General features: G+C 35.7%; 1 protein-coding gene across 1 annotated transcript in view; it reads right to left on the bottom strand.

Annotated features, from left to right (window-relative positions):
- CDH13 (cadherin 13) overlaps positions 1-15,496 on the bottom strand; it is a 466,549-nt gene that overhangs the window by 363,260 nt on the left and 87,793 nt on the right. The window contains exon 2 of the mRNA XM_054389914.1: positions 11,056-11,167. Coding sequence (XP_054245889.1) covers positions 11,056-11,167 — 112 coding nt within the window. The remainder of the gene's footprint in view (positions 1-11,055; positions 11,168-15,496) is intronic.

Below are 15,496 nucleotides of genomic sequence, written 5' to 3'. Positions count from 1 at the left end.
GTTGCTTTCCTCTGCTTCCTGCTGAAACAAGTGTTGAATGTTTCTACATACTTTGAAATCATTATATCCAAATATTCTCCATCACACAAGACAGTTCCAGTTGCAGCTCCTTGGTTACTTATTAAAATACCCATACTTATGCTTTAAATCACTACTGCTTTTCAATTTTTTACTTCATTTCTTCTTCTTCTTTTTTTTTTTTTTAGTCATTAAGAAAATATAAGCACTGGACTGAAACAACAATCTTCACTCATGTGGAGATAGGGAAACTACCAGGCTGTGGAATAATTCTTCTAATCCACACAGAATGAATCCCTTTAAAGTATAGCAGTTTTAACAGAATGAAGAGGCAAGAGAAGGGTAAAGTGGGGGCACATCTGCATAGTTTAAAGATTTTTTGCTCCCTTAAGTATATGGCACATGCATTCTGGTGTGCAGCTAGCGCTCTCACTGGCTGTCTCCCACCACTACTAAACTGGCAATGCTCTATTAAACTCACACAGATACCTTCAACAGAGGACGAGCTGAAAGCAGGAGCTGCCACTGCATTTTCTAAACCCCCAGCTTCAGCAGAAAGATTGAATTATAGACCTGGTACTAGCGACCAGTATAAATAGTAAAGCTAGACAGTGAAAAATTTTATGACTTTTACCTGTAACCTACCAATTCCAGTCTACTCATGGTAAGCCTGGCTTTTAATCTTAGTTAACAAATATTTATATCTTTATTAAACTTTTAAATCTGTCAGTTCTCATAGGGGTAGTGCCAGTTGTTCTAGCAAGGTCTATCCCTCCAACCCACCCTTCCCCTACAGGAGGCCTGCCAGCAGCCTGACTTCCTCAGGCCCTTGCCTATATATCATGGACAGCAGGACATGGTACCAGCCTGCTCCACCTATTTTCAGTGCTCATCCCCAAACAGAACTTCTTTATATTTCAGAGGTCATTAAGAGAATAATAAAAAGATCAGTCTGGATTTGTTTGTTCAGCTGCTTACAATCCAGTAGTATTTGCAGCTAGGAAGCATGAGCGTTTTGGCCCAGAGTTACCCAGGAAAACCAAACTTCAGCAGAATTAGCTCTCATCCATGGAAGCTAACCTTCTTGGTGTATTTATGGGTTTAAGCACAAGCACTCCAAATCATCTGTTTCAGCACAGAAAACTCGTGTGCTAAGGGAACATGCATGCCTTTTCTTTGCATGGCTGCATTGGAAAGAGTCACCTTACAGTTCTGCCATTGCCAAGCCTCTTCCAAAGGACAAACATTATGCTGAAGCTAATTGAATTTAAACCTATGGCACACCAAAGTAAGGTCAAATTTCCATATAGAATGTAGAGGGAAATTTAATTAAGGTGCTGCTTAAACACCTTGCTAAACCAGGATCTAAAGCACAGCTATGGTGTCAGAAAGAGTTAGTCAAATGTGCCCAGTGCTCAATCATTGTACAAGTGATTTAATTTCAATTAATTGTCAGCATTAACTGTAGTTAGTATCAAACAGTTCTGGGAAATGATGCTGACTTGTAAAAACAGTAGTTAAGTAGGCGATGCCTAATATTTCCAGAAGCTTTATTTTATTATTTATTATTATTCCAGAAGATTTATTATGTGTTAAAGCTTCTATATTTCAGTTTATTCTAACTCTATTGGAGAAGCTCTTACAGACAGTGCCTCAAAGAACAGAGGTGCAAAGTTATAACAGATTTTTTAATAAATTTTCTTATTTTGATTTATAGTTGACAGAAGCTGCTCTTCTATTATGCCAAAAGCCTTCTGCCTACCTGCATAAGATCTGACATTTCTCATAAGAAACAACAGATCTTACAGAACATTTGGAGCATTGTATTTTATTAATCAGAAGAGTGATCAGCTCCATTATTAAAGATAATTTTAGACTATTTCCTGTGTCACAGACCTAACTTTTAAAAATTTAAATGAAACAAGTTCTTTGATTGCAAATTGCCTTGTGCAACTCCCACAATGCTGCTTTCATTTTTCTAGAAAAATATTGTGAATTCATTACGTCCTGTTTTCTGCTGTCACATCTGAGTTGTTTCTTCACAATTACAAGCCAGGCTGAATACCACTTTTACCTGGAAGAGCCAAGATTAGAAACAAAGAAAAATAAAACCAACCAACCAATCAAACAATAAAATTAATAAAAATCCCCAAAACAATAGTAACTAGACAACCAAACAGATTCTTAGGCAACTGAGTTCATGGTCTTTTTATTCAGCCACGATGAATCTCTGGGAAGCTCTGACCACAATATTTCATGATACTTAATAGTTGCCTTCCTACATGCCATACCACTTTTTGGCATCCAGCATCATGTTTGACACAAACTCACACACTAAAGAAACTCCCTTATGCTTCTGTCAGGCCTGTGTGGTCTTCAGGTTTAAGTAAACCTTTGGCCAACAGCCATGAGATTGAGCATTGCACACTGAACCATTCTGCTGCAAATATCTCATTTCCTCCCTCAAGCACTAAGACAGCAGAAGAAGCCTCTTCTTCAATGCAAATAGAGCAATTGTTTGAATTGTGCTGTTCCCCACAGCAATAGGGATTACTTTTAACCTTAAATGTGCCTGTGAACCATTAAGTTCAGTTTGAGTCCTGGAATGTTTCATTCTCAGAAACCATTATTCACTCTTAGTGCTTCCTTTTTTCCCACAGCAGATCTGACATATAGCATTATGCCTCACAAAAATAGTCTCATCTTACTAACAGCAGATATACAAAATGTGTTCTGTACATAAGATCAGGAGTGCAATTAAAGAACAGTAGATTTGAGCAGGCAATGCTTCACCTCTCAAACTAAGAGCAAATAAAGGTGATATAGACAATGAAAAAAAAATGGGTTTGGTCACATAAAAGGAACTTAAAACTTTGGCACTCAAATATCATCAAATTTGGTTTTCAGTACAGTATATGAAATTAATTTAAGTATCCATATGTCTACATCTTCAATTCAGCTTTATAAGAAAAAAGAAACATTTATTAAGCTGTGCTATTTTTTTTCCAAAAGTATGCACGCTATTTTTATAATTCCTTGAATTTAGCCTCCTACTGTATTTATTCTTTAAAGTTGAAGTTACATTTTTGTATAAATTTGGTATTAATGTTTTATAAAGGTCAAATTATAGTGGTCTCCCTACTGTTTTATTGTTGGAACTTGGAGCTGTCACTGCAATTAAAATTTCTGCTAAATAAAGTCTGCAGGAGTCCTACTTTTAACCAGGCACTTTGATTTTCTAACAAATCAGAACACATTTTCTGTTGCTACACGTTCACTGCCACACAAAAGAAGGTAAACAAAACCCACAGGCCTGAATGCATTTACCCAAACAATGTTTCTCAGTAGCACGGTTAGTAGAGAAAATAAATATATTCCAGTTACAGAATATAATGTGAATAAAACTAAAATTCACCTATTTTTTTTACCATCTGCCTTTCAGTGTTTTGTCAAAATTGTAGGATAGGACAACTCAATTCATACATAAATCTATGTCCAGTCAAAGTGTTCACACTGCTGTTAATAAGGGACAGAGAAGAGATTTGAAATTTGTCCTTCAGAAACATAAACCTCAATCCATGGCTGCAGAATGGTCCCATACATCAGTTTTCTTACCAGTCTAACCTGTATTTAAGTTCTGGTGCTTGCTTGAAAGCTGCCCACAGCTTCAGCATTGAATTTCTCTTTGCTGTTGGCTACCTGTAAGCTACTCCAGAACTGCTTCTGTTTTCCTCATAATTTAAAGGCTCCTCAGTTCTGCTTCAGTTCTCTCCACAGCCACGACAGAGAAGATTACACTAATTTGTTGTTTTTTTTTTTTTTTTTTTAAGAAAGGAAAGAAATCAAAACTTTTGTTGAAAGTGGAGCTCCTGTCTAAAAAGCAACATCTCAGATTGCTACAGAAGTCATCTTTTAGGCTGTCTTGGGGTTCTAAGTCAGCTTTTAGGCTTTCTTGGGGTTCTAAATTATATTTCCACCTTGTTTGAAAAGATAACCCCTTACAGACAGAGATTCTTTAGCCAATTTCTTATTTCAGCAAATCCTGCCATTCACAACGGTTGATAACTTTTTTTTGAGGGATTAAAAAAACCCCAAATATTTTAGTTAATATTCACATCCCAGAACATGACATGCACTTGCTTCACTACATACAGCTTCACTTGTCTTCCTAAGCAGCAGCAGCAGTACAGGGCATACACAATGTACAAAGTCATTCCAAAATGTCCAGGGTTTTCAGAATCAGTCCACACAAAAAAGTTCTTTCTTTCCCTTATCTAGAGGCAAGAGGTCAGGTGGATAAGCTGAACAGAATCAGAAGACAAAATCAAGAACACTAGCCTCCAGCTAGAGGAAAAACCCAAAGTATTCTGATAAATTTCAGAAAGACTTAATGAGTTTACTGTTTGTGTCACTTATTCTCAAAGCGAGTCTGGGAGACTATATGCCAGAAGAAAGCTATGCAAAAATGAGAAGTGTCCATTAAAGCAGATGCATACAGACTGCTCTGTCCAGAAAAGACTGCTTTAAAGAAGAAAAAGGAACAGAAAAATTCTAAATTGAAGCATGAACATAATTACATTAGAAATGTTATAATTTGATTTGGATTAAGAGAGAGAAATCCTAAAAGCTAAGAATTAATTGTGAACTGCATCTACAATTATTTTCCAGAACACTTGCATGCTTTAAGATATCACTAGCTTGAATGAAATTCTGTGTTTAAAGAAAGATTTAACCTCACATACTCCCATTAATTTTTGCTTAATGTCCACGCTGCAGTTTGAAATGTAATGGAAAAGGTTAGCTAGCCATGATTCTTTTGAATGATGCTTTCCTAAGATACCCAAATTAAAAGTTCTGTCAGAAATGCAGTCTGTGAAAATACAAAGCTATATACTACAGACATGCATTAGCGTCTCAGCATGTAGTCATTTGTGTTGTATCTGCTTGTCAGATATGAACCACAGCTTCCTCCTGATGAAGCTGGGCTGAAGCTGAGGCTTCTTCATCATGAACCTGAAGTCATTTGCCCCTACCCCTGATTTCCTCAGGAACATGACCCTGTTCGATTGTGTCGGCTATAAGCAATTAGTGTCAGACTTTGCTTTCTGAGTTTGTCTAAAGCTAAGCTACCTACTTTTCTCCTAAAAGACAGATTTTGGCCTTCTGACACTTTTAGACATCTACAGAGAGCAAGGCTGCCTCTTGCCGTGCATTGTTAATCAGTTAGGGAATAATAGTTTAGTTAATCTGATTATTTTTTGATTTGGAATTGCCAACTGGAAACAAACAGAAGTCTTCCATTGCAGCACCTGGGGACATTATTAATACAAGGTTTGCAATGCACTGAGCAAGAGACCAACTGAGCAGTTGGTCAGTGATTCAGACTATTAGAAGAACAGCTGGCATGTTTCAGCCAACCACAGCCTACACATATTTTAAAAAAAAATATTATCTGCAAAACATTATGGCTCCTGGAAAGTCTCCAGAAACAAATCCAATCTCAGACCAATTCATCTTCTACTTTTGTCTTCCTGAATCCAGACCAACCCATTAAGAGAGCATTCACTGTCACTGAAAAGATCCCCACCCAATTTTATTTATTTCTGTTTTAACACTAGAGTTCCATGGGTTTTCCTCAACAAAATAGATAAGATACTTTGAGATTAAATCTTCATTTCCTCCACCTTGGAAGTGCAGTCAAAAGGAGCTTTCACCAATATATATTTCCCCTTCATTATAGGAGCTGAGTACATCCCTGAAAGATTGACTTAGCCCTGAAGATGTTTTTCAGAGACTAAATAATTCACATTGTTCAATCTAATGTCTTACCTTTCAAAAACTAGTTTAATAAAATGTTTATGCATAAAAACCAAACGCTCTGTTTTAAAGTCATTTCCCTTTCAGCTCCTTTTAATAAGCTGACATGCACTGTTTGAAAGGCAACTGTCTGGCCACCTGCCACTCAACAACCATCTTTTCCTGTTCTGTTTTGTTTTAATCATGGGTGACAGCAGTTTAACAGATTATATGATACCCTGTTATGTTGCAACATCAATCCACATCTACTCAGATACACATCTGAGATGTTCTGTAGTACTTAGTCACAATATATATTTGCAATACACACGCAGAAAATTTTCTTCCTCTGTGTGAGAATTTGGCACCAAACCTCAGTTAAAAAACAATGCCTTAGGCAATTAAGTGCAAAAGAATCTTTACTTTGAAGATCCACCTCACTCTTCCTCCATGAACATGATAGAAAGTTCCCAATCTCCCAATCTCAGAAATTATTTCTCACCCATTTTGCATACCCCTGGATATTTCCTAGAATTTTAGTAACACAAGTTTGGCTTCCTACAGCCTTTTGAATGAGAATCATGTGATTAAGAAATGTCCCCAATGTCTGTCTTCAAATCCTAACCAGTGTTTCTGTCTACATGGTATAACTGACCCCCAGGTGCTTGGTGGCCTTAATCGTGTATTCAACTGCCAGAACTGAAGTTCTAGTATTCAAGTTCAATACATGAATACGTGCACTTTAGGATATATTTTGGAGTATAAAGATACGTTATGCTACCAGGGTAGAAAATTTCAACACATTTCTGTAAAGCTGCTGCCCCAAGTCAAACACTGGAACCAAGTCATTTTTCAACATTTTCTACAGTACATTTCTTAACATAGTGAGTGATTTATGTGAAATGAAAGTAATTTTAAGATGTTTCTAGAATTCAAAATGCTTTAAAGACATATTTATTTTGAAGAGCCACAACTTTGTTTCAACAAGTATGTACTACAAATATGTACACCTGAAGAGGTAAAAAATCTTGTTGTCTTGCTATTTCCCAAAAGTTTACTTTTCCCTGCAAGAAATGAAAACTAAAATTTTGCATTACTTGAACATGTTCTTTTCCAAGCTACAACTACCAATTGCTTACAGTTCCAATTACCTCAACCCTGTAATATTCAGCATGAATTGTTAACACCAGCATATAAACCTTGTGTTAAAACTCTGTAGAGGTTTTGGCCTATTATAGTACATTGAATTAGGCTGCCACATTGGCTGTATGTGAACTGGAGAAAAAGTGAAGCAAGAGATGATTCAAGCATGTATGGCAATACACACTGTGCATCAGACTAAACAAGAGAGTAACAGCAGTAATATTGACAGCATGAAACAGGCCATCTGTACAGTCAAATGGCATGGTAATCAGTGGAAAGGGTGGATGTGATAAATCACAAATCTCACAGAGCATCATCTGAAAATCAATAGGAAATGTTTTGATGTGAGAATCACTGGCACTGTGATTCATGTGCACACATGATATTGTAATAGTAGGAATGGTCTCCTCTGATCTTTCCACAGGCATTATTCAACAAAGGAGTCTACATCTTTGCTAGACAACAGAAGAACTGCCTTTAGGCATTAACAAGCAGACTCTTGTATTTTTCCATCATATGGATAAACAAGGATTTTCAATATGATCGATAGAAAAGTCTTTGTTAAAGTCTACAGAACAAAATAGTTCCCAAATGCAGAGACAAAGCCCTGATCTCGAGCAGCCCAAGCCCTGAAACATGCAATCTATCACGTAAGAGATGGAAGAGGTCAGCCATTAATTAACATTCAAATTAAAGCTTTTCAAGTAAGGGTCAAAACTTCCTTTGTTTTGACATTTAAATCACCATCAATGTACTCCGCAGTTTAGCATTCACAGCACATCACCTAATGTTTTATGTTAATTGCCTCGATTTTTCAAGTGCACTATTTGATTCCCTGTCAATTAAAAATACCCCCAAAAGCCAAGACTCGTGTATGTTAAGTATAAACATGATTAATGTAACACAATTACATTTCCACATCTGAAGACTCTGATTAGGAACTTTCTATCAGCTTGGCATGACAGAGCATTGTCACTTCCAGCAACCTGTCAGCCTTGTCAAAGACAAGCTTTCCAATGGGGAAGTATTTCAAGACCTCAAGTGTTTCAGAAAGGTGTAAAACCTGTAATTAATTGCTATCAATTATCATTTTATCAAGAACATAGAAGTCTTTGTGATAGTCTTTATTTGCTTGCGGAAAATGGTCCAAGGTTTAAGCTAAAAAAAAAGCTAATATATATATATGGTAAATGTATTACCATATATATATATATATATATATATATATATGGTAAATGAAGAAAAATCCAGTAATACAATTGCTTGGTACATTAATAATTATGTGGTCACATCCTCTAGTATTTCCAGATAGGGAATCTTTGAATCCTCTCCCACAACATTAAGGAGCATCTGGTTTAAGAAAACTACGCTTTGGGAAAAGAATTGGGCAGACCAAAAGTAGGATAGCAATGCCTAGTTTTGTTTATGGTCATAAAACCCACAAGTTATACAAAGATAAAGGGGTCTGATGAGGATAAGGCACAAAATTAGGCAAAATAAACAACAAGATTAGCGAGATAAAATGATCTAAGTCTGGAAGTTTCTGTTATTTGAGATGCGATATTACCCTCCACCCCAAATAAAAAGCAGTTCAGCCTGAAATAAATGAGATAAAAAAAACGAGAAATGGGAACAGAATTCCAGTGAAACCAACAGGAAGGAGGATATGCCTGAACAACCCCACTGATGTAACTGTAAATGCTCAGCTTATAAATTGGCTCTGACAATATCTTGTACAAATCAGGACAAGAAAAAAAGATAAAAATTCTCTATCTTCAGGTTGGGCTTTTCTCCCTTCTTCCCCTCAGTGACTGTAACACATAATTAACGTACTAGTATGTAGAATTAATACATGCATAAGAACCAGCCATAACCTATATTTAATTACAAGGGAAATCCTAGCAATTAAATGTACCATAGGTCCTTGTTTAAATTGAAAGAGGAGGGGGGAAAAAAGGACAAGTGAAGAAAAGAAAAGACTGCTTTCTTGCACTTCAGAAAAGAATTAAGGAGCTCCTAGGCTTATCAAGGACTACAAAAACAATCACTACTATAGGCCTGCTCTGCTAGTTCGCTCTATTAATTTACACAGCCCTGGTAAGCCTCACGTTGCAAACCAACTGCTAAATTACACCACTCTTGGGTAATGGGTATAAAAAGACGCAAGAGCGTGTAAGGTGTATTCAAACAAACAATTAAAAATACCAATTCTGTGGACAGCTAAAATGAAGAAAGTGTGCAGAGCTTTACTGCTACTGCATGAAGGACATGCTGTTTACAAGTGATTGAATTAAGCAGAAGCAGGCATTGACATTCTGCCTTTGTAGAACATTACATATTAGGCCAATTTAGTGTCTGCTTATTAAAATAATTTAATTCCAAAGATTGTTTCCAGGCATTTCTAAATCTCCTCCTGCACTTTCCTCCTCTTTGCATTAATGATGGTGTCTTAATTATTGTGCTAGTTTCACACTAGTGTGATTTGCTGAGTCACTGCAGAGCAGCCCAGTCAGCTTTGACTTAACCAACTCATCTTTTAGGTGTTTGAGAGGACAAGCACAAATAAGCAGGACATCCAGACAGGCGTGATGCAGCCTCAAAGTTCCGAAGCAGACAAAGGATACAACAATTGTTATTTTTATCAATTTACCACTAACTCATTAATACAGCTTTTAATTACATCTGTTTGCAATTTCCTTGCTTATTAAGTCTTATATAATTCTTACAATCTAAGAATTTTAACCATATAGGAATGGTGTGTTTGTTAACTCTTTAAAATAATAATTCCAAATGAACAAAAGTGGCTTAAAGAAATTTGAAGTTTGAAATCTCTCTTCTAAACAGTATTACAACCTCACATACCTGTGGACAGCATTACTATTTATGATCTGAATTTCCTCTGAAAATGCAACTTGCACTAAGTAAGATCAAAATAATTAGTCTGAAAATGTTATCCTAAAATATATTAAAGGCTGAATTACTTAAGTTTAAAAATAATTTCAATAGATTCTGGCACCTAATTCTGATAATTCATTTAGAAAAGTAAGTGTTGTTTTAAAATAAACGTGCACGGATTACACTTCCATCCAAATGTGTACCAGTGAAAATACATCAATATTAGTAGTAGTATCTGGAGGGAACTAAGATGGGGAATATGTGCATTTAATGAGTAGTACTGCTTTGCATTTCTTGGTTTCACCATATTACCCCTATGCATCATATTGTGGGATCTAGATATTGTACATAGCACCGAGCACTACTGTCTCATGCTGCATAACTCAAAGAATTTCTGTTTCATTAATAAGCAACCAAAGACAACAAAGAAACTCTTAGTAATATGTATCACATGTGAAAACTTCGGTGTGTCTGGAATAGCAGCACTAAGTGTTTGTGTGTTCGAAATCATTGACAGTTGGATAAGGTACTACCTTAATATGACAGTCCTGAAGTTCCAAAGCTACAGAAGTGAGTGAACATATTGTGTTGCTGGCTCACTAAAATATTTTAATGAACTAACACCAGGACAGTTACATCTCCTTCAGTTTAATGCTTTGAGTATTTGGTGCCAGATTGGATTCTCTAATGAGACACCTGGTCACTGGAAATATTACTGAATATGTCAGTTGTACAAGACACATAGTAACAATTTGCTACTAGTGATGATCAAACTTCATCCAGCCTCTTCAGAATTTCATGTAAATACTTGGACTTGCACCATCTTTGAATTAAACTTCTAGGATATAATCTACTAAATCTGAGTTGCAGAGATGAATTAATAGTCCTGATTTCCAAGATTATAGGAAAAGCACCAAAGGAAAAAAAACTAAGTAAATTTGTTAAAAAGTCAATTTCAAGTCTTCATGATACTTCTATTGTCCTAAATGTTTATATACAGTATTTTGTCATCTCTAATACACGGAACAGATTAAAGTCTGTAGAGATATAGGATTAATACAGGAGAACCCAGAGAGACCATGGCAATATTTGGAATTGTATGTACAAAAAAAAAAAAAAAGTTTTCTGAAAAATGGCAGTAGTGACAAGAGGACATAAATAATTCTGAATTTTACACAGTAGTAATATAGGAAAATAACATACAGTTCAGAACTGGCTGGTCCTCTGTGAATTCAAATGGCTCCTCAATATAAAAAACCTTTTGCTGGAATCCAGGGACACATTCTAAATCTTCTGCACATGCAAGCAGCAGAACCTGAGGAAAAAAAGGAAATGGACTTTTAACATCCTCTTATGCATTCATAATATTGGCTTCTGGAAATGATATTTGGTTTAGGTTCAGCACTCATAAAACAAACATTGAATCAATGCCCATAAAACAAAATATCTATCACATCACACTTCAAATCTTGCTAAACAACTTTTTCTGAAAAAAATTATATATGTGGGCTGGCATAGAAATTACAGGATAGAAGCTTTCAAGGCTATTACTTGTCTTTGGGAAAGCATAGAATGTAGTAGTGCTCTCAAAAGTCACTAGTGAATGCAGATGGGCTTAAACACATGCCTAAATTAAGCACCTCTAGGTAGCTTTAAATAATTGAAAAAAAAGAATCTGCAAACTTAGTTTCAGTAAGTTGATCACCAAGGAACAAAAGGAATTCTTTACTCAAGAGTCAAGTTTCACATCACAGGAGTCTCCCCTATAAAAGAGCTTCTTTGCTAATGTAAACTTTAGCTTTTTTCTTTCTTTTTTTTCTTCTCTTTCTTGACATTGATTGATTGATTGATGTCATTGACATTGATATATTGATTTTATTGGAGATTCTGGACTCCACAGAGGTTGAGAAGTCAGTATGCCTCCTTTGGTCAATCTTCCAAGACATCTGCAAGCAAACTGATGTATTCAGAGGCTGCCCTTAAAACTGTGCATGAAACCTAACTACTGATTATATAAACGAGTAGCCTTATATGAATTTAAAAGGTCACACACACATGTATTTTCTGCACACATTGTCTGTGTGCACAGGTGCATTTTTAAAGTACTTATCTTTCTGTGTCCTGGTGTAAATGAATGAATATGTATAAAAATGCAATCACAACAGAAGGAAAAATCTTTCTGACTCAAGATGCAAGCCACGACTTAAGCAGACTTAAAAAGAAAAATAACCAAAGCAATACACACTGAAATTTAACTACAAACTCTTCCCCTATAGGATTAACACAGCAAGTAAGAGGCAAATCCTGTTCTGATTTCCTGCTTACTAGCATCTAAAAGTTGAAAATCTTGTCTTATGAAGCTAGAAGTGAAAAGCTTGCTTTGGACATCATCTATGTCACTACTCTGAGAAGGGACTACGTTTTCTTCCTTGGATTTGTGACAGCATAAGTTGACTCTGAAATCTGGGCAATCTAATTAGGTCATGAGTTAACTTCAGTAAGCCTGGTAGAGAACCCTCACATAATACAGGCGTAGCAAATAGAAAACCACCTTTACTCCCTTTGAAATAATTACAAGACTCAGGCTTGGCCTTGCTGTGAAATGGAACATTTTATTCCAGTTGTGCAATTCCAGACACTTTCTTCTTCTGAATGTGTCAGATGAGATGTTAAATTTGTCACCACACTTAAAGGTTTCAATTAATTATCTTTTAAAAGCACAATTATTCTTTTAATTTATTTTTCTCATGAAGAAGCTTCTTCTGTTGAACTAAATGTGTATCTCATTAAAATAATTTCTGTTGCGTCTCTTCACTTTGGGGAAAAATGTCTTCAAAAATATCTTGAAAAAATAAGCCAAGCAGATACATGTTGAAAGCAAAGTGAATATTGTTCAAAGCAGAATACATTCTGAATTTAAGCTCCATGTAGATTTCAAGGGTTTTGATACGATAAAAGGGTTTATGGGATGATAGTTTCTAGAAAAATACTTCAGTTAAATACATTGAAGGCAATGTTAACTATCATATATGTAGAATTGAGAACATATAAATACGTCTAATCAGGTAAGTACTGGGAAATTAGTACAAAAGGATCCTTCACCCACTACTAAGAAAAATGCCATATTGAAAGAATATGACAATTATACAGCAAACATCATTTGCTCATGAAAATCAGGGGGGATAGAAGTCTTAAAAGCAAATCAGGGAGTCATGACTACTCAGACATACAGATCCTATATCCACTGACAAATCAAAGTTTTTCATAGCCTACTGCTTTTCCAAAATGCACCAAGACTCATTTTTAACATCCTGAGAATTTGTCTTCCTGAACTGATTACCAGTCACTATAAGGAAATGTCACTAGTTCAGATAACTCCTGTGCAAGTTTGGTCACTTGGCTAGGACTCTGCTTCTGATGAGGTATCAAACCTATGAAACACCTTTTATTTAGTTAATAGAACAGCATGCACATGCTGCTCACCTTGACTGACCTCCACATTTGTCCTGAAAGCTGCTCACATAGAACATGGATTGGAAAACGAAAGATGGCAATTTTCTACCTTAATGCAGAGGAAATTCATAAAAATGTCTTGATATTAAAGTACCCTTGGGTATTACTGCATTTCAAAACCTAGGTGTTTTCTGCCTCTTCTGCTGATGACTGAAAGTTATTCTCTGAAATGACTTCCCAAAACCCTTATATCATTTTTGACTCACCCAGTTTCACCACATGAAGAAACTCCATTCAGATTTGACTGGCAACATCCTCACTCTAGAAATGAATTTTCTCACCTTTTACTGTAAACACTCATTCTCATCAGCCCTACCTGTATGAGATCAACTATCACAAAAATGCAAGCTTCAAAATATTAATTGCATTTCAGAGACATTCTTAAGGTGCGAAATTCATCCTTTATTTAATTAGAGAGGTAAAATCACATATGAAAATCATGTGCCCAGACATGACTTGTACACATAAATAAATGCAAACCATCTAATTTCCTAGAGCAGTATGCTCAAGGACTACAATCTACCTTTGACTTAAGGACAGTAACTTCAAATGGAAACAAACCAACATAAAACCACACAAAAGAAGAGCTAAACCAGAAATCAGTCATTTTTAATAATAGAAATAATCCCAAAAGTTCGAAAATTATGAGCTGTTTCTTGAGAAATCAGGGGTTTGTTGTGGTTTTTGCATTTGTTTGGAATGTGGAGTTCTTTTGGAAGTATGGGTTTTGGGAGTTCTTTTTATTTGACTCATTTAATTCAGTGAGTACTGAAGATTTATGCTTCCAAGCTTTTCTCTGATACCATGAGAACCAGAAACTTGCTTTTTGAATATGAAAACTTCAGATTTTCATATAAAATATGGTGATCCTAAAAGTTGAGAAGTGAGAGGAAAAGTAATCAGAATAAAGAAAACTACTAACACTGAATAAAATCACACATGACAAAATATTTTTATCATGTAGATCAAGCTCTTTGAATCTTAAAACCCTTTCTATCTTCAGGTTCTGTAACTACAGAACACCCCCACCCCCCCAAAAAAAAAAAAAAATTGCAGAGAGATGATGGCATCTCGCCTTCACTGAAATCAGTAAGAATTGTTCATCGAGTTCAGGTTTTCACTCAGGGTTTAAATGAAGTAGTTATTTGAATGACATTAAGAGAGGGATACTTAAACAGAATCTAGAAAGAACTGCTTCAAGTAAGGCTCTGATTCTGCATTATGCAGACTCCAATTGGAGTGTCAGCAGGTCCTAAGGCAATTGCTTCATCAAATCACATATGGGGACTGGACATGAAGCTCTCCTTGTCTTCTGCTGAGGTTTATTTAACAGCAATTTGAACAGAAAAAGAGAAAATATCAAAAGCTTGAATATCCTATCCTCTGATTGGCATAATTAACAAAGGTATTAACTTTACATGAAAGTATGTTGAATTATCTCTGAAAGTGATTTCCTTAAATATAACACACAGTTCTTTTACAACAATTTTCTATATCTAGAACACTATGCTTTGCAGAATTGTTTACTTAGTATTTATTTTGGAGGAAAAGTTGTCACTGGTTTGGGCTAATGCCTCTCTTCCTGTAATCAGGAAAGAAATTCAGAAGGAGTATTCACAGTCTCCACAGCTCTACCTCTACATCTGATAGTGAATTCTAGTCATTTCTAGTAAGAAATGCTATTAAGATTTGGCATTAAGATTCTTCAAGGATGACAAATCTTCTTTTAAGGGGCCTACAGACCCATTTACTACATAGCTCTGTCCTAAAAGTGAAAGTCACACATGGAGTACTGAAGAGTGATCTATGAAAATGCAAATTAGAATGACTTTATTGGATCAAATTAATTCGGTTCTCCTGTCACTAAGTGGTGTGATTGTGGTAGGCATCCATTAACAGGAAACAAAATATGACAAACTCTTTTGTGAGACTATCTAGCAGAGGAGCTTTCATTTTATGAGCACTTCCCTTATGAATGTAGTTTATTGTAAGAATTTTATCACATATTCAGTAAAAAGCATGCATTTTCCATGATACTGGAAATCTTGTTAAGTTGTTCAAGAAGCAATTCCTTAGCACTAGTGTCTGAACAGATAGCTACTTTCCTTCTGGAATTCAAGATCTCTGGAAG

Source organism: Indicator indicator, chromosome 19 (genome assembly GCF_027791375.1).
Source record: "Indicator indicator isolate 239-I01 chromosome 19, UM_Iind_1.1, whole genome shotgun sequence".
Classification (NCBI taxonomy): Eukaryota; Metazoa; Chordata; class Aves; order Piciformes; family Indicatoridae; genus Indicator; species Indicator indicator.
Note: the sequence above shows the minus strand (reverse complement) of the source record. Positions and strands in the feature narration are given on the sequence as shown.